Below are 20,664 nucleotides of genomic sequence, written 5' to 3' on the forward strand. Positions count from 1 at the left end.
GGGCAGGGTCAGCAGAGTCTCACTGAGCCAAAGTCAACCTCTCAGTTAAATACCTTCTCCAGGAACAAAAGGCAGTACACAGCTGTTTCACACCTTAAGGTTCACACTCCCTTGCTACTTCCCAGAGTCCTCAAGAGACAAAAGACTGGTCCTCTGGAGTTTCTGTTTTCCCCCCAACATCCTGACTACACCCCCTACCATTTGTCTTAAGTATGAGTGTCAGACATGTTAATACAATAACATAATGTAATTAATATCTAGGTAAAAGAAATTCCTCTACAGTGGCGCATCTGTCCCTCCAGTGGTCCTCCTTGGGCGCTTACAAGTGCTTTGGGGGCCTCTAGATGTCCGGGGCCTGGTTCTCCTCCGTGCCTGCTTCCTAACCTGGAAGGCAGGGCTATGACTCCCCACACCTACTATTAAACAGTAACATGGAGAAACCTTTGAGTACAAGCGCGCTCACACACACAGGTGTTCACAGGCACAAACTATCTTTGTTGGGATGTCCATGCATTGTTTCTGTCTTTCTCTTTCCCATTCTCTGGTCCTGTCCGTTCTGATTGTAGTAACGGAAAATAAAAAATAATTCAAAATAATAAAAAAATCCTAGTAGAAATCTAATAAACTACAAAATTCAAGTGGACCAGCGTAGTAAAGGGTCAAAATGTTGGGTATTTTTCTTGGCCTTCAAACAATAATTCTGATGCTGGGGAGGACAGGCAAAAAAAAGAAGAAGAAGAATGTATCTAACACCATCATTCAGCTCTGTGTTGTTTCCTTTCTCAGTAACTTCTGTCTATTTTTGTTGTGCTGCTTCCTCCTTTTCTCTTTTGTTCCTGTTTTCATGTTCTTACCACTTTAAATCAATTTGTCATGTGATGCTTGTAAGCCTCCTTTTCAGTTCAGATGCACTCAGATAAAACACTTTCAGTCACAAAGCAGGGTGATTTACATGTTCCAGATGTCTTTCTGTGTCATTTGATACTCAATATTTCAAAACAAAGTTACATATCAGGTGGTGAATTTGTGGTGTTACAGCTTTTCAGCAGCTGCTCTTTTCTTTTTGCATTTAATGGATGAAGACAAAGATGGAGAAGTGCCATTACTCACAAACAAATATTTATCTGAATATGAAATATGAGTTGAACAAAGTATGTTATTAGTCTAAAATTACACCTTGGGATGGAGCTCATACTGCTGATCACACACTTTATAATGTCTGACTGAGAGTTCACTGCTGCAGGATTTATCTTCACTCTTGGCAAGGAAATAGTGTTTGATGTTCAACCTGAGCCAACCACAAACTTTAAATTTGTGATATAAGGACTTTGGTGAAGGCAAATTTTACCTGAAGAAACACAAGAATGAAGCTTTGTTTGTAAAGGTGGACTGCCAGCCTCTACCACCCCATCTCTCATCATATGACAGGACAGGCTTCACTCTACAACGGTGAACTGGATAAATGGTTGAGAAAAGGGATGAATGGAAACGTCGAGAGCACCTGTATCAGGTGGTGGGACAGATCATATGGTAACATGATGATTTTAATCTTTGTAAATGAAAACTACAGGCTGCGGCTCATTAAAGCAAGCCCCGCCCTCACCAACCCCTCAGTGTGGCGACATTTAGTGAGACTGCATGTGTTAAAGGGGAAGTGATGAAGCTGAAGGCGTCTCCGTGCTTCTCAGACTGATGTTCAGTCGTCATCCAGGCATAATGAAGACTCCGTGTGTCTCTCTGCTCCTCGGTGAGTCAAACTCAGAGATCCTATGCTCTTTCATTCATTTATTATCCATTTAATAGAGATTCACTGCACTGAACAAAGAAATAACAGGAAGCTCTTCCTGACTCGCAAAGCTGGAGATAAAAATGGAACCAAATTTTCATTAAACTGGATTGAGCCGTTCTACTTTTAAATACTCTAGGAACAACAAGTAGGCCTGCAGAGCGAGAGCAAAGTGCTCTAATAGGGTGATATGGTACTACAAGGTCATTAAGATAAGATGGGGCCTGATTATTTAAGACCTTGTATGTGAGGAGCAGGATTTTGAATTCTGGATTTAACAGGAAGCCAAAACAGGAGAAATCTGCTCTCTCTTTCTAGTCCCTGTCAGGACTCTTGCTGCAGCATTTTGGATTAACTGAAGGCTTTTCAGCGAGTTTTTAGGACTTCCTGATAATAATGAATTGCAGTCGTCCAGCCTGGAAGTAAGAAATGCATGAACTAGTTTTTCAGCGTCACTCTGAGACAGGATATTTCTAACTTTAGAGATGTTGCGCAAATGGAAGAACGCAGTCTTACATACAGTGGGGCAAGAAAGTATTTAGTCAGCCACCGATTGTGCAAGTTCCCCCACTTAAAATGATGACAGAGGTCAGTAATTTGCACCAGAGGTACACTTCAACTGTGAGAGACAGAATGTGAAAAAAAAAATCCATGAATTCTTTACAAATCCTACCATGTGAATTCATGGATTTTTTTTTCACATTCTGTCTCTCGCAGTTGAAGTGTACCTCTGGTGCAAATTACTGACCTCTGTCATCATTTTAAGTGGGGGAACTTGCACAATCGGTGGCTGACTAAATACTTTCTTGCCCCACTGTATTTGTTTAATATGTGCGTTGAAGGACATGTCCTGGTCAAAAATGACTCCAAGGTTCCTCACAGTGTTACTGGAGGCCAAGGTAATGCCATCCAGAGTAAGAATCTGGTTAGATACCATATTTCTAAGCTTTTCAGCGCCGAGTACAATAACCTCAGTTTGATCTGAATTAAGAAGCAGAAAGTTAGCGGCCATCCAGGTCTTTATGTCTTTAAGACATTCCTGCAGTTTAAGTAATCCGGTCTTTAAGTGATGACATGATGATTCCTGCTTCTGGGCCCAAAGTATCCTACGTTTAATATGGCTTTTGTGTTTTTAACATGTTTTAATGCTTCGTATCTTGTTCTATTTAATCTCATCCCCCCTCCCCCAAATACAGTCACTGCTGGCCTGTCTCGGTTTTTATCACCACTATTTATTTTTAAAACCTTCCGATCTAACTACAGCCCAGCCCATGCAGCAGTATATTAATGACTAACCTTGTATTGTGGATGAATTATCTCAGTTGTTCTCCTGACTGAAGTTTGGTCCATTTACAGCATCCTGCCATGCGATTGCATTTGTCTCTAACCATCAGGAACCTTCACGTTAATTTTTATCCAGTGGAAAAAGTTAGCGTTCATCCTGCAGCTTCACTGTGTTTATGTTATGCTAACATAGCTGTGTAGCTAGCGATCACGTAGCACATCATTATATACCAGCTAGCCCAACTTCAGTAAGCCTACTAACATCACTGCTGTTTAGTTTTCTGTCGTCATTTATGTTGGAAGTAATAGCAGAGCTGTACGTTTGAATTTGTTTCAGAAATCTCTTAGTCAGAACCATTGACTGTAGAACACATGGACGACGCGACAGCACCACAAAATGAAGCCAAAACGTCTCTATCGCCCCCTGGTGTCTGGCTGCAGTATAGGTCATAAACCCCGCCTCCTCCATGTTAGCGGATGGGACTGGGGTCAGACTAAAATAAATAAATTCTCCTCAGATAATTTTTTCCAAAGATTCTTTCTTTTGTTATCAATAGTTCTCATCACGCTGAATGATGTCCAAGAGGTCTCCTTTCCCATAAGTTTGATTCTAATTCCTACCGCGGTGATGTTAAATTGGGGTGAAACGTCATCATAAGAGCTTTGACTGACAGCTGCAGTCACGGAGAAACTTGCGTATCTCTGTTCGGAATAGCAGATAGAGCGTAGGCTCTGACAGGACGCCCAGCGTTTACGCTACGAAAACACGACCGAGTGTTTTAACCTGACAGTCTGAGGTGTTCTTCAGTAAACTGGACTACCCGACAGAAGGACCCGAGGCCCCGCTGCACTTTTTCGGTAAGTTAAACGTGTTTGTAAGCTAATCCGTAACTACCGTCCTTAGCTAGCTCCTGAGACCTAGCTAGCTATGATGAGCACTCGGCTGTCAGGGTTCGTTTAGCTGTGCAGGTGAATGAATTTACTAAAGAAATCAAGAGAAATGCCCCGGGCTGCTCAGTCACTAATTACTGTTACTGTACTTTTAATTAAGTATTATACTGTAAAAGCAACAGGCTGCACCCTGCTTCAGCTCCTGTGCAGAGGTGAATATTAAATATGTGCAAACAACAGCATGTTTTCAGTCTCTTGCCACATCTGTAAAGACAGTAACCATTTTTTTAAAAGCTTGTACTTCAGTAACTCATCATTAATCAGGAACTATGCATTAAACTGTAGAACTGAAAAAAATGTAAGAGAAGAACTTCAGATCCTGAGTGTGTGAGGACAGAAGAATCAGCTTTATTTTAATTTTGAGGGATAAAATTTATATCTGAGTTTGATGGTTCTGTTGTCTTTGTGATTACAGAAGCTGCCCTCAGATTCAGACCTCAGCACCACCCAGTGGCAGCAGACAGATCATCCAACATGTTCATGTGTTAACTGCAAAATGAACTGATGAAAACAGTACAAAGTACCACATGTGCTGTCAGTGAAAGCTTCAGCTGCTTTATTGATAAAGTTAAAGACAAAAAAAAGGATTAATCACTCATGTAACTGTGTCACTATATATCAGCATTAACAGGACCTCAGTTTGGTGTTTCACAAAGCTGCTGATCTCAGACCTGCACAGCTTCCGTTTTAAACACTTGATGTACTCAGCTGCATGAAGAGCATATAAGATTTTCTCTAACACAATTAAATAAAACCTGATGAAGGTCAAAGGTCGTCACTTGTATGTTGAACTACAAACTTGTCATCTGGAATTCTGTTACAGTTTTTTGCAGATAGTGTGTTATTTACCATAAAGTGATTCAGAGTTATTCATACCAGAGTAACCAGAGAGGATCATATATTTTTAAATATATAACTTTCCCAGCTTGGTCCTGATGGTCTCCCTCAATAGTTTCTCTCCAGGGTGAATGTAGCTGTTGATATAATATGGACTCTATTATTAAATGAAAAGAACAAATTAGACTACACTACTGAAACCTCATGCTGCTGTTTTTAAAGTCTCCATGTTACCAGGCTGTAGAGGGCTCTGAAGATTTAAACAGTTTTAGATCCATTACACTCTCAGTCTTATGTTAAAATCTCAAAGGACAGCATTATATTTTTGATATTAACAGTAACTCTGGGCCTCTGTAGAGTGTGCAGCTGATCTCATCCCTATCTAAAAATGGATAAAAAACATAAGAAGAGCTGAATCCTTCAATAACACAGACTATTAGAGTATTAGGTGTGTAGCACCGCTAACTAGCTAGCAACAAGCCTCCAACACATTGCGTATGCTAGCTGCTAATCTAGCAAGGGAGACTCCTACAACACACTCTCTTCAGGCCCGGACAATAACAACAAGAAGGCCCCTCCCCTTCCCGCCAGAGATGGGCAGTAACGCGTTACTTGTAACTTGTAACGCGTTACTGTAATCTGATTACTTTTTTCAAGTAACGAGTAAAGTAAGGGATTACTATTCCAAAAATCGGTAATTAGATTACCGTTACTTTACCGTAGGAACGCTGTGTTACTGCGTTACTAAAACCGTGATTTTTTGAGAGAATGTCTCATGACAGTAACGTAAGCGAGTGCGACGTTCGTGACAACAGCTGTGTGCAGATCAACAATGGATCATATATCGAGTGCGGAGAGAGTATGAGCGTGCAGCGTTTAAAGCGTGGAAGTACTGACCTTACTTTGAGTTTGATTCCATAAAACGTGACAAAAACATTAGTGTCCGTTGTGCGTGGGAAGAAAACTTCTTTTTACAGCGAAAAAAACCCTAAACCTCCAAGCAAGCACCGAGTGCGCTACAATGTAATGGGAAACTCACAGAGAAACTCGCGGATTCTTCCACTGACCGCTGCGGCACACCTGCACCAGGGTAAACCTCCGCCTACCCCACTCCTCCTTTAGAGGTGAAAATAGAGTAACAGGACCGCTAGTCTTTGATTTTATTTTTTTTCTGCTGTGTTTTACTTGCATCTATTTGAAAGAGTGAGTGTAAACACAAAAAATATTTTATTTTATGTGCTGGAATGTGCAGAAAATAGGTTTAAATGTTAAACAAATTTCTTCCAGTCAGAGAATGTTGCAGATAATTAAGTTTTTGCTTCATGCATAAAGTTTAAAGTTTTAAAAAGAGACTTTTCCATTTGATTACATTTTGTATGATGGATTATGCAGTAAAAGTAGTAAAAGTAGAATTGGGCTGAAAGATCTATCGCTTTATCACCTATCCAGGTTGTAAATTGTGGGGAGGTAAGAGAGTCGCCGAGCAGCTGAATAGGGGAATAATGTTGACGTGCCCGCTGTTCAAAACGTAAGTCAAAGTTCCAGATTAAAAACTTCTTTATTTGTTATCAAATCCTAAAAATCCGTAAAAAAAACAGTGATCAGAAACATTCTAAGCTTGAGCAGTCAGCAAAAGTCGACTTCCCCCATCGCCCACTCATTCACAAAAATTCCCTCGGGACCTGAACAGCTGATATAGCAATCACTATTACTATTACCGACACCACGTGACCTAAAGCTACGCCTATCCACAACATTCCGGCCCCTAATTATTACATTCTCACAGTAATAATTACACATCCGACACCATAACTCACGACACACACTTCATCACATCACAGACACCCAGTGAGACAACATAACATACTCAAAAGTCCACCAAAGTTATTTTCTCATTTCTTCTCTTCTTTTCTTCTGTCTACACATGATCAGTCAGTCATAGGCCAGAGGTTACCAGCACTTAGCCTAAATATAGTCAGTCTGTGATGTACATCTCATAACAACAAAGTCAATTCAAAGTTAGTTATGTCACACTGTGTCAAAAATGTCATCGTCATGGGTCAGAGGCCTCCTGAAGAAGGCATATCTTTGTGACGGGTCTGCACACATGGCTGGTTGGGGTCTTAATCCAGACCTGACGCACAAGCCCCTTTTCATCTGGTGCAGCTCCGGTGACTCTCCCAATGATCCAGGAAACACGAGGTGCAGAATCATCCACTATAAGGACCACATCTCCAGGAACAAAGTTGCGTTTAATCCTTCCCCATTTTTGGCGCTGCTGAAGTTGTGGCAAGTACTCTTTAGTCCATCTTTTCCAAAACAGGTCAGATATATATTGAACTTGCCTCCATAGTTTAAGTGCATAGAGATCGTCCCTCCGGAACAGGCCAGGTGGTAAAGATGGGTTGGACTTGAGAAGAAGGAGATGGTTTGGTGTTAAGGCTTCCAAATCATTTGGATCGGTGGATTCCAGCGTAATGGGTCTACTGTTGAGGATTGACTCCACTTCACAAAGAGCAGTTTGGAGCACTTCTTCGTCCAAATGCTGTGTTTGGAGAGTGGAATTAAGGACCTTTCTGACAGAACGAATCAACCGCTCCCATGCTCCGCCATGATGTGATCCAGTTGGAGGATTAAAGATCCATTTCACTCCCTTCAGAGACAGAGCATCAGAGATCTTTTCCTGATTCCACTCTTCCATAGCTCGTCTCAGCTCGCGCTCTGCGCCCCCAAAGTTAGTCCCATTGTCGGAGCGCAGTTCTTGTACCTGACCTCGTCTTGCGATGAAACGTCGTAAGGCGTTAACGAAAGAGTCAGTGTCAAGAGATGAGGCAACCTCAATATGTACTGCTCTAATTGCCAAACAAGTAAAAATAACACCATACCGCTTCACAAGACTTCTCCCACGCTTCACTTCAAATGGACCAAAATAGTCCACTCCAACAAAGCTAAATGGGGGTTTCTCAGGGGTCACTCTGCTTTCAGGCAACTCAGCCATCTGCTGCTGGCCTGCAGCTCCATGAAACCTTCTGCAGGTCACACACCTCGACATGATGCTTCGAATCAAAGTACCAACACCAGGAATCCAGTATTTTTGATGCAGCTTTGGGAGTATGTGGTTCCTTCCACCATGACCCACCTCTTTATGAATATGCTGTAGAATGAGATTAGAAATGTGAAGCTCTTTAGCGATTATGACAGGATGCTTGGAATCTTCTGACATGACAGCCCTACTGAGACGTCCGCCAACCCGCAGCACATCATCCTCCAAAACAGGATTCAACTTATATATGTAGCTGCTTCGTTTCACAGACTCTCCCCTTTGGAGACAAGAAATTTCTTCGCCGTAACTCTTCCTCTGACAGAACTTAATTATTTGCATCTCAGCATCCTCAATCTCTCCCAATGAAAGAAAGCCATCCCAGAGCTCAACCTTATGTTGAGCATCTTCAGACTGAATTGTATCAGATGCAGACTGGAAATGTATCTTCCTGCGATGCAATAGCAATGTCTTGAACCTCAAAATCCAACCCATCACCCTGATGAGACGAGTCCAGGATGAGGCACGATGGATTAAAAGGGTCAGAGGATGATCATCATCGTGTACTTGTGAGACGTTGATGGCAGCAGACACCTTAACTTCAGGATCTTCATGTGAAAGTTCTTGCAAGTTTTCTGGGTTCACAGGCCAATTGTTCTCTGGCTGTGTAAGAAATGCAGGACCAGATATCCACTCAGTGTCATGTAAAAAGGTCTCTGCCTTCATACCTCTGGAGGCAAAGTCCGCAGGGTTATGTGTGGTGTTCACATACCTCCATTGGGAGGCACTAGAAGCCTTGAGGATTTCTGACACTCTGTTTGCCACAAAAACACAGAACCTGGAAGTCTCATTGTTTATATATTTCAACACTGCAGTGCTGTCCGTCCAAAAGACAGAGTTTAGGAGAGGTAGTCTCAACTCCCTCCTCCACATTCTATCCATGCGAACTGCTACCACTGCTGCCGTCAATTCCATGCGAGGGATTGTGACTGGTTTTAAAGGTGCCACCCTGGATTTTCCCATTATGAAGGAACTGTGCGTCTGTGAGCAACTGTTGTGCAGCAACAGGTAGGTAACAGCCCCATAGCTCTTCTCACTCGCATCTGCAAAGTGGTGCAACTGAGCAGTGGTCGTCTCTCCAAAATCAGGAGGTTTTAAACATCGTCCGATGCTGATGTTGTTCAACAGATGCAATTCTTCTACCCAGCTTTTCCACTCTTCAGCAACTGCTGATGGTATAGCATCATCCCATCCTATCCCCCTCTGGCACAGATCTTGAAGGATCCTCTTGGCTGTGAAGATAACAGGAGCAAGGAACCCCAGATGGTCATCGAAGGAGCTTACTGTGGATAGGATCCCTCTCCGAGTCAATGGCCTGTTTGGGATGGATATGCAGAACTTAAATGCATCTGACTGTAGGCACCACCTCACTCCCAATGCCCGCTCAACAGGTAAAAGGTCACAATCCAGGTCTAGGTCCTTAACTTCATTTGCTCTTTCCTCCTCAGGTATAACTGCCAGAATGCCGCGGCTATTGCTGATCCACTTTGTTAAGTGGAAACCACCCTTGGCGCAAATGTCTCTGAGTAAAGATTGATGGCTTCTTCTTCAGAGCATATTGAAGCAAGGCAGTCATCCACATAAAAACTATACAGAATGGTGTCAATCACCTGCTGGCTGAAGTATGCTTTGTTGTCCTCTGCGCATTTCCGCAGGGCATAGTTAGCACAGCTTGGAGAGGACGTTGCCCCAAACAAATGAACACCCATCCTGTACTCCTGCATGCTCTGATTGAAGTCACCACCGGGCCACCAAAGAAACCTCAAAAGGTCAGCATCTTCCTCTGGCACATGCACCTGCTCAAACATAGCCTCAATGTCAGACATCAAAACAATAGGCTCTTTTCTGAACCTTGTCAGTACGCCAACCAAATCGTTTGTTAAGTCAGGACCACTCAGGAGCCGCGCATTAAGAGAGACACCCTGGAATGATGCACAGTCAAAGACGACCCGCATCTTCCCCTTGGTAGGATGGTAAACCCCATGGTGAGGGATATACCAAAGCTTCCCATCACTGCGCTCTAATTCTGCGACTGGCACTCTCTTTGCATATCCTCTAGATATGAGATCTGTCATGAAGGCAGTGTAGTCTTTGTTAAAGTCTTTTTTTTTTTTTTAAACTTCTATTTAAATTTATTTTTTTCACAAATCATGGTCACAATACATAATGGAAACGTTGCCATTATACACAAAAAAAAAGAAACAAAACAAAACAAACCAACAAACAAACAAAAAAGAACCCCCCCCCCCCCTCCCTCCCCACCCGAAGCTCATGTAAAGAGAAACAAAACAGAACAAACAAAAAATGTATGTCACACATCTGGAAAATACGTTTTTATATAGTCAATAAATGGGTTCCAAGTCGCAGAGAATTTTTGTTGTGATGAGAGAACTCTGTATCTAAGTTTTTCCAGTGGTAAAAAGAAAAGCACCTCCTTTAACCATTGTATGTATGAAGGAGCCTTATCAGACTTCCAGTGGAATAGAATAAGTCTACGGGCAAGCAATGTAGCAAATGCTATGGCATTTTCCTGAGATTTACTCGTTTTGTATTGAGATGGCATAACTCCAAAAATGCCAATGCGGAAATCAAGCACTAAGTTCTGCGCACTGATATGAGATAATGCTTTAAATATATTTCCCCAGTAATTATCCAGGTTCGGACAAGACCACATCATGTGACCCTCATTTGCTGGATTATGTCCACACCTGGGACAGGCAGGATCGACTTCTGGGAAAAATTTTGAAAGCCTCTCTTTTGTATAATGAAGACGATGAAGAATTTTAAACTGAATTAAACCATGGCGAATGCAAAAGGAGGAAGTATGTATATGATTTAAACAAGATCTCCACTCATCATCAGATAAATCCACCCCAATGTCTTTTTCCCAATTATTTTTAGTTTTTTCCCAAGTAATAGGCCTTAAGCTCTGTATCAGTTTGTATATGACGGAGATTCTCCTTTTGCCAAAAGGATCTATTTCCAAAATGGTATCCACTTGATTTTTAGGAGGTAGGTATGGGAAAGAAGGAAACAATGTTTTTGCAAAACTTCGTATTTGCAAGTATCTAAACATATGTGAGGTTGGTATGTTGTAATCTCTCATCAGAGCGTCAAAGGTGTTAAAAGTTTCTCCTGAAAATAAATTGTAAAAAAACTTCAAACCATTATTATGCCAAATTTGGAATGCTTTATCTGAAATGGATGGCAGAAAAAAAGGGTTATAAGCAACAGGGAAAAAATTACTAACTTGTTGCAAACAGAAGTGCCTTCTGAATTGAAGCCATATTTTAATAGATGTTCCTACAACTGGATTTGTTATTTTCTGTTTTTGATTTAGAGCTAGGGATGAGGTTAGGAGGGGAAGTGGATTAGACATCAGTTCCATTTTTACCCAAGCCTCACCCTCGTTGTTCTCATAAACATATTTCCAGTGCAATAATTTGGAGATATTAGCCGCCCGGTAGTAAAAGATAAAATTTGGCAACCCTAGCCCACCAGCCTCTTTTGGTACTTCCAAATATGTTTTTTCTATTCTGGGATTTGAATTTTTCCAAATAAATGTTGCTATTAATCTGTCTAAATCTTTGAAACTTGATTTGGTTATAAAAACAGGAACCATTTGGAAAACATAGAGAAATTTTGGTAAGACTGCCATTTTAACTATATTTATTCTGCCTGCCAATGAGATTGGAAGTGTTGCCCATTTTTTAAAATCTTGCAATGTTTGTTCTAACAAAGTGTCAAAATTATAAATCCGCAACTCGTTCATTGTGCGGGTTATATTTATTCCCAAATATTTAAACGTTTCTTTTTCTAATTTAAAAGGGAAGGCAGAGAAATCTTGCTCTATGTTATTAATAGGGAACAGTAGGCTTTTTGAATAGTTCAATTTGTATCCAGATATATATCCGAAGTGGTCTGTTGCCATCCTGGCCTTCTTAAACAATTTAGGGATTGATGCCGTTGGATTAGATATATAAAGCAATAAATCATCTGCATACAATGATACCTTGTGCACTGTCCCGTCCCTAGAGATTCCGGCAACCTGACTGTCCTCCCTAAGAGCGATAGCTAAGGGTTCGATTACTAAGTTGATGTCATGATCCTGGGTCCTGTTGACCCAGCGTTTTGTGTTTTCTGTTAGTGATTTTGGTTCTGTTCCTCCTGTTTAGTGTATTCTGTTCTGCCATCTATTCCTGTGTTAAGTCCACGTTTCCTAGTCTGTGTCTTTGCGTATGTGTGTTTCCTGTTTTATTGTGAAGGTCTGCGTCTCATGTGAGTGTTTTCAGTTTGCCTCCCTAGTCTCGTCACGTTTATCACTCCCAGCTGTGTCCCCCACCTGTGTGTAATCTCCCTGTGTTCTCTGAGTGTTTTTAAGTCGTGTCTTCTGTCATAGTCGTTGCTGGTTCGTCTGTGTTGTTTCCCCTTGGTCTCCCTGCGTTTCTCCATCCATCTCTCTGTGTGTATATTTTCCCCGGACCTCCCTGCATCTTTGTTCTGGTTTGTTTTGTTAGTTTGCACAGTTTAGGTTCTGTTACAGCTTCACCCGTGCCATTTCTGTTGTGTTTACTTTGGTAAATAAATACTCACCTGCACCAGAGCTGCCGCTTCCGGGTCCTAAATAATCACCACACGGCCTGCCCCGGCAGACCGTGACAGTTGAAGAGATAGGGGGATAAACTACAGCCTTGCCTGCAGCCTCTACCAAGCTGAAAAATGTCAGAGGTTACATTATTTGTCCTCACTGCTGCAACTGGAGAGGAATACAGTATTTTAATCCATTTTCGAAACAATGGGCCAAATTCAAATTTATTTAGGACCGCATGAAGATATGGCCATTCTATACGGTCGAAGGCCTTTTCTGCATCAAGAGAAATTATTATTTCTGATTTTTCTTTTGGTTCTGATGCATATAAAATATTAAATAGGCGGCGCATATTATAAAATGACTGTCGCCCTGGTATAAAGCCGGTTTGATCAGGATTAATAATTTTTGGCAGTATAAGATCAATTCTATTAGCTAAGATTTTTGTGAGAATTTTGTAATCGCAATTTAAAAGGCTCACCGGTCTGTAGGAGCTGCATTGTGAGGGATCCTTACCCTTTTTGTACAGCACAGAAATTATAGTATCTGGTAATTTCTCTTGAAAGAATATTTCCTGGTATACATCTTTGAGTATTGGTGCTAGTTTGTCTATAAACATTTTATATAGTTCAATAGGGAAACCATCAGGTCCCGGTGCCTTGTTACTTTGCATTGATTTAATTACTTCGACAATTTCACTAATGGTTATCTCTCTATCAATTTCTGTTCTGTCATTTACAGATATTTGTGGAATTGGTAATCTATCAAGCATTTCAGCAACCTTTTTTTCATCAACCGGATCTGAAGTATAAAGATTGGAATAGAACATTTTAAACTGGTCATTAATGGTTTTTGGATCGGACGTCTTTTCTCCAGAGGTTTTACAGATTTCAGAAATCGTGTTAGCTGATATGGATTGCTTAATTTGATGTGCCAAAAGTTTTCCGGCTCTTTCCCCATGTTCATAGAACTTTTGCCTTGATTTGAAAAATAAACGTTCTGTTTGCTGAATGGACAGAATTTTGTATTCTGAATTTAGTAATAATTTTCTCTTATAGAGGTCTGGTGTTGGATTTTCTGCATATAAGCCATCAATCTCTTTTATACTGTTGGCTAGGTTGTTCATTTGTTGTAAGTTTTTCTTTTTTTGAAATGAAACATATGAAATTATCTGGCCTCTAAGATAGGCCTTTAATGCCTCCCATACAACGGTCATTTTCATCCCTTGGGTTTGATTTGTCTCTAAGAAAAACTGTATTTGCTCAGAGACCATTTTTTTAAATGAGTCTTTAGTTAGGAGTAAAGGATCAAGTCGCCAAGCCATTTTTTGACTTGAGCGTTCATAAAAATGTACGTCTAATTGTACTGGACTATGGTCTGAAATAACAATAGAATTGTATTGGCAATCTAAAACCTTGGGAATAATTCTATTATCTACAACAAAAAAATCTATCCGTGAGTATGACCGGTGCACTGGTGAAAAAAAAGAGAATTGTTTAGATGTTGGGTTTTTGTTCCTCCAAGGGTCAAAAAAAGCATAAGATTGCATAAAGGATTTTAGAACATTACCCGCTTTTGAAATTTTGCTATCAGGTTTAGGATTAGATCTGTCAAGTTGAGGATTAAGCACGCAGTTAAAGTCACCACCCAGAATCAAATGGGACTCTGTTAAATCTGGCAGGTGCTTTAAAAAGGTACAATAAAAATTTGGGTCTTTGTGAAAGTCTTTATCTCTGATGAACCTTTTCTTCAAACCTAAGGCTCGTTGCTCAGCAATTGCACGGTTGTCAAGCATTCTTATGTCTCGGTCTTTCAGTGGCAGGGCAATGCTGTAGTGCCCATCCCCCAAAGTCACCGTCTTGCTGGCCAATTCCAGGAACTTCAAGTCTTCCTTTGACAGCCCCATCTGTTCATCATCGCTGCTCTCAGGAAAGTCCATCTTGAACTGCTGTTTCCATAGCTTGTCCAGTGTGACAGCAGAAACTCTGTTGGCAGTAACTGTTACCAAACATCCTGGCCTTCCACAGCATTCTCTATTAAGTGGCCCATTCACTGTCCAGCCAAGCACAGTCCTAATGGCAAAAGGTCCATCACCTACACTCCGGATGACCTCCAAAGGTTCTAGAGCTCTGGGCATATTCATGCCAATCAAAAGCTCCACATTGGCCTTAATTTCTGGCAAATGAACATGCTTCAAATGTGGCCAGTCATCCAGGTCCTGTTGATTTGGGATGTTACCAGTATCTACAGGCATTTTATGCTGAGTGAAGAGGTTAGGCATATCACAATACATGTCACTTTCCAATCCAGCAACTTCAAGTTCAGGTACAATGAAACTGTCCACCACTTTCTCCTGTCCCATGGTGCGCAGGAGAATCTTTGTCCTCCTCCCAGCAATATTCAGCTTGTCCATAAGACCCACTGTACAAAAGGATGCTGAACTCCCTTGGTCCAGAAAGGCATATGTTTCCACCATTCTTTGACCTCTCTTTGATTTTACTTTAACTGACACAATGGCAAGCTTACAGTCTTGTTCACCGGCCCCAGTAAGACCACTAGTCTGGATCGTAACAGGAATGTTATCTGCCTCATTATCAGGTTTGACTTCATTCTTCTCTATTTGGTGGATATGGAGTATACTTGCATGTCTGAGACCACAGATTTACATGAAAGGTGTTTTCTGCATTCTTTGCTTATGTGCCCAGTGCACAAACAGCCAAAACAGATGCTGTTCTTTTTAAGAAAATAAATCTTCTCATTATGGGGTTTCTTATCAAGCAGAGCACATGACTCCAGTGTGTGTCCGCCTTTGCAGAAAAAACAAGCCTTCACAGTACTGTGACGATCTTGAGGCCCTGTCTGATTCTGTCTCTCGACATCAGAGACTGTTGTGGCAAAGCTACTTCCTTTAGCTCTTAGATGTGGAGAACGTTTCCCTCCATTGCTGCCCTTGGCTGCTAGATGTTTTGCTGGAACGTCACATAGATTTCCAACGACGGGATCTGTAGCAATTTTAACTTGACACTCAAGGAAGGAAACAATGTCAATGAATGCGGCTCTGCGATGTTGCCTCTCCTGAATGTCACATGTTACTGTTTGCCATTTGTCTTTTAACTTATATGGCAGTCTTCTAATCACAGCAAGCATATTGGCAGGTGTATTTAATTCAGAGAGATCATTACAGAATCCACGTAAGAACAAACAATATGCCTGAAGAGCTTTTCCATCTTCCGATCTAATCAGTGGCCATGAGTGAACTTTTTTCAAATAAGCAGACGCAATCACATGTCCATTCCCAAAGTGCTCATACAGCAGAGTCTTTGCCTTTACATATCCAGCACTTTCAGACATATGTTGACAGCTTTTAACAAGTTCATTGGGCTGCCCCTTGGTGTACTGTGCAAGATAATGCAGGCAGTCGCCAGCATCGCCAGTCTTTGCTTCTATGACCTGTTCAAACGAGCGCATGAAAGCTGGAAAATGTAAAGGATCGCCATCAAAGGTTTGAATCTCCCTTTTGGGCAGTGAAGAAAGACTTTGCTGATGGACCAACATACAAGTTAATTCATTTTGTTTTTCCATAATGGACAACAGATTTTCATTGGCTACTGGATGAGCAGCTTGTGGCTTAGGCAAAGGTGGAATTGTTCCAAAAGTGTCAGAAGGCCCCATAAGAGGAGGTGCAGGCTTTTCCCTTTTCATAGTCTGTTGCACTGTTTTTAGTTAAGGCTCTGCATTCCCAGTGATTGCATTTCCTTTTGTAAGCGTCTGTGGAACAAAAGTCACTGCATCCGCATTAAGAATTTCAAGGCTTTTTCCTTTTGTTTTAAAATATGATTCCATTCCATTAGATTTCCGTGAAGCGACGCTCGCATAGTGGATCCAGTTCTCAGCAAGTTCACCTTTGCAACAGTTGCAGCTATATCTGCTTCAAGCTGAAGTTGTTCTTTCTTTCTCCTCAATTGTTCCTCTTGTTCTTCAAGAGAGTGTTTTTCTTTCAGCATATGTTGACGTGCGAGCAAGGCGGCCATTTCAGCTTCTTCCCTGAGACGTGCAGATGAAGTAGATGATACTCTTGAGCTTGACCTACTGCCTTGATTTGACACACTGTCGGATGGCAACACGTCATCATTAACATCATTCTGGGGATTAAGAGATGATTGAGGTTCTTTTCCAGTGTGCTCTCGCACCTCCATTTCTCCTCCCAGGGAAGTTTCCTGTGACTGTACTTTGTCAGATGATGGCCTCCCCGAACGTTTATCAGTTTCAGAAAGCCATATCGTAACATCCTCCATAAACCCTTTATTGTATTTAGCGATGCTTGAGAACCATGCATTTTGTTTATTTTTCTCATCAAATGAGATTAGAGAAAGCAGAGATTCATGCAATGCATTGGCATCCTTAAACAGGTGTGTTAACTCATCAAACTGTGATTTGACTCGTGAATGATTTTTATCATCTTTCATTAGCTCTTTAAGAGACATAATAACACTTTTCATTTTGTTTACATGCCTTTTCCGATCTGTTTGGATGGTTTCAATTTTGTTTGCAAGAGCTTTCTCAGTGAGAGAAATTAATCTTTTATTCTTTTCAGTTTTTCCAACAACAGATGCAGCCTGCGATCCACTCATTTTAAGCATCCAACATAAGCAGCATTCCAAAATCCAAAACAAAAGCAACAGCAATTCCTTCAAACTCAGTTGAACGCCTGCAGAGCCACAGCACACACACACACATCAAATCCAACAGCAAACGTAGTGGTGGGCGTGTCACAACAACATCTTCGTATGGTCAGAATCCAACCTGCGTTCAAACAAACAACACGGAGCACAAAAACACAGTTTACATACCACCGTCGTCTTCTCCTTATCTGTCAGACTAGCCGCTTTTATGGGTGTAGTGGCGGCGGTGTGTGGGCTCGCGTCGGCGTTAATTCAGCGCTGATTGCGGGAGGCTCCATTGCCGTCGCACTTTTTGCTGACAAATGTTGGCGACTGTCAAGCCTTTGAGTCGCCGAGCAGCTGAATAGGGGAATAATGTTGACGCGCCTGCTGTTCAAAACGTAAGTCAAAGTTCCAGATTAAAAACTTCTTTATTTGTTATCAAATCCTTAAAATCCGTAGAAAAACAGTGATCAAAAACATTCTAAGCTTGAGCGGTCAGCAAAAGTCGACTTACCCCATCACCCACTCATTCACAAAAATTCCCTCGGGACCTGAACAGCTGATATAGCGATCACTATTACTATTACCGACACCACGTGACCCAAAGCTACGCCTATCCACAACACCCCCAATGTGTTAAAGACCTTACTTGGTATAAAACACCAAATGGAATGTGGATTATTTAGGAAGGATTTTAACCATTTAAGTTTCAAGACACCATTCATTATATCAAAGTCAACTGCGTTTCCACCACCTTCAATGTATGGTTTAACCAAATGATCTTTAGATATATAATGGCACTTATTCCTCCAAATAAAATTAAAATTCAAGGTATTAATTGTTTTAATAACTTTATTTGATATTGATAAAGAGTAAGCTGGATATATAAATCTAGATAAACTATCCATTTTGGTTAATAATATTCTTCCAAAAATTGTGATGTCTCTTTGTAACCACTTATTTAAGATTGTCTTACATTTGTCAACATTATCTGAAATATTTACTTTTTCTAAGACTTTATGATCTTTTGATATTGTGATGCCCAAATATTTTACCTCCTTCTTCACCTTTATATCGTACAGTAATTGTGAATGACACTCCTTTAACGCCAATAGTTCACATTTATTTAAATTTAACTTTAAGCCTGAAGCTTTTGAGAATGTAGTGATTATTTGTTTTACCAGGGGAATCTGATGTTCATTTTTTAAGAAAAGAGTAGTGTCATCCACAAGTTGACTAATTATTAAAAAAATATCCATAATCTCAATCCGGCAACGCTGCTGTTTTTAATTAGAATTGCGAGCATCTCCACAACCATTATGAATAACAACAGAGAGCTTCCACACCCTTGCCTAATTCCTCTTTTGACGCTAAATCTTTTGCCATAGCCTAACGACACAGAGCTATTTATTATTATTATTATTTATATTATACAGTACATCTATTATCTTCCTAAATTTATCTCCAAATCCAAATAGAGTTAGTGTTTCTAAAATAAAAGGATGTTCTACTGAATCGAAAGCTTAAAAGAATAAAACTGTCATCACTAATTAGATCATTGTAATCCAGTAAGTCTAAAACCAATCTGATATTATTATGAATGTTCCTGTCTTTTAAAAACCCTGATTGTGTCTCACTAATTATACTTGAAACCCCTTGTTTAAGCCTTGTTGCAATTAAGCTAGAGAAAATTTTATAATCTGTATTTAATAAAGTTATGGGCCTTAAGTTATCCAGTTGTTGTTCATCTTTATTTGGTTTAGGAATTAATGTAATTAATCCTTGTTTCACGCTAGACATCAATTCTCCCTTTTCAATACTGGCCAGTATAGCTTTGAATAAAATTTCCCTTAAGTCTTCCCCAAAAAAATTGGACGAAATTAACTGTAAACCCATCTGGACCAGGGGATTTATAAGGCGCCATTTTCTTAACAGATGCATCTAACTCTTCAATTCTAAAGTCAGATTCACAAAATTCCTTAAATTATTCATCAATTTTAGGGATCAGATTATCTATTTGATCAAAAAAGACATCACAATCTGCTTGGGAGAACTGTGAGGAGTATGAATTGGAATAGAATGTATAAGTTTCATTCTCCAAAATTTTAGGTTCATCACGTTCAATGCCATCAATTAACAGGGAAGATATAAAATTTATTTTCTGTCTGCTCTTTTCTAAGTTAAAAAAATATGAGGAATTTCTTTCCCCCTCCTCAATCCACTTGGCGCGTGAACGCACAAAAGCTCATTCTGCTTTATTTAGGTAAAGCTGATCCAATTTAGTTTGCAACTCCATAAGTTTACTCCTTTCTTGGCTATTTAGATCATCTTTACTACAGCAATAAGTAATTTCTTGGAATAATTTACATTCATATTCTCTTTGCTTTCAACTTATGTTTTTACTGAATTGAATACTAAATTCTCTAATTTTGAATTTAATGAATTCCCATTTACTGATATATCCTACAATTAAATGGTCAGCCATAATATCTTTTATAATTTTTTTGACTATGTTGCAGTAATCTTCATTTTGTAAAAGTTTGGCATTGAACTTCCAATAAGTTCTTTTATTTGATTGTCTAATTTCCGATTCTAAGCGTAGTTCAATAAAGCAATGATCAGAAAGAGGTGCATTTGACATCACAACTTTTACAGTGTGGTTAAGAATGTTGTCACTTCCTAGCCAATAGTCTATTCTAGATTTACAAGCTCCATTTTGTTTGGACCAGGAAAAGCTTTTAATTCCTGGATTTCTTACTCTCCAAATATCTGTCAAATTGTTGTTTATCAAAAAATCTATAATTCGGTTATTTTTTTGTGGTCTACCTTTTCTTGAGGGCCGTCTATCAGTCCATTCATCAAGAGTCATATTCCAATCATGACCCATTAAAATGTATTCCGTAGGGTATCGACCTTTAAGTTCAAAAATATTTAAAGTTATATCTTCTAACATAATTTTATTCTGACTCTCATCATTATATCCATAAACGTTGACTAAAATGAAAAACAAAGTTTCAACTCTCATTACAGCAATCAACCAATGACCATTCAAGTCAGTCCGTTGTATTACAAGATCCCCAGGAAAGTTATTGAAAAAAAATTGCTACACCCCCGACCTCGTTGAGCCATGGCTGAACAGGATTTTGCTGCCCCATTGGTTTGACCAAAAAGATACATCACTATCAGATGAATGAGTCTCTTGTAGAAAAATACAGTTTGATTTTTTACCTTTGCAGTACAAAAATAAGGCTTTTCTTTTAACAGATTCTCTTAAACCCCTAACATTTAAAGAACCAAAACAAATGTTAACATTCAACATGAACTATAGACAGAATATCACTTACCACGTGAAAAAAACGAAAAAGAAAAAAAGTACTAAATGCTGAGCTCCTCAGACTGCGAACAAGTTTCCACTATTTCAGTTTTTGTCATTTTAAGTTCTCCTGTCTTTCCT

General features: G+C 40.0%; 1 protein-coding gene across 5 annotated transcripts in view; it reads left to right on the forward strand.

Moving 5' to 3' along the window:
- The first annotated feature begins 290 nt into the window (after positions 1–290).
- Positions 291–20,664, forward strand: part of LOC146520980 (uncharacterized) — a 34,351-nt gene continuing 13,977 nt past the window's right edge. For 2 of the 5 annotated variants that reach the window (XM_085154462.1, XM_085154464.1), the window contains exon 1: positions 292–1,747. In XM_085154462.1, coding sequence (XP_085010588.1) covers positions 1,693–1,747 — 55 coding nt within the window. In that variant the 5' untranslated portion in view covers positions 292–1,692. Of the gene's footprint in view, positions 1,748–20,664 lie in introns of all 5 variants that reach the window. The other 3 variants (XM_085154459.1, XM_085154460.1, XM_085154463.1) reach the window with 2 other exon arrangements.

Source organism: Neolamprologus multifasciatus, chromosome 3 (genome assembly GCF_963576455.1).
Source record: "Neolamprologus multifasciatus chromosome 3, fNeoMul1.2, whole genome shotgun sequence".
Lineage (NCBI taxonomy): Eukaryota > Metazoa > Chordata > Actinopteri > Cichliformes > Cichlidae > Neolamprologus > Neolamprologus multifasciatus.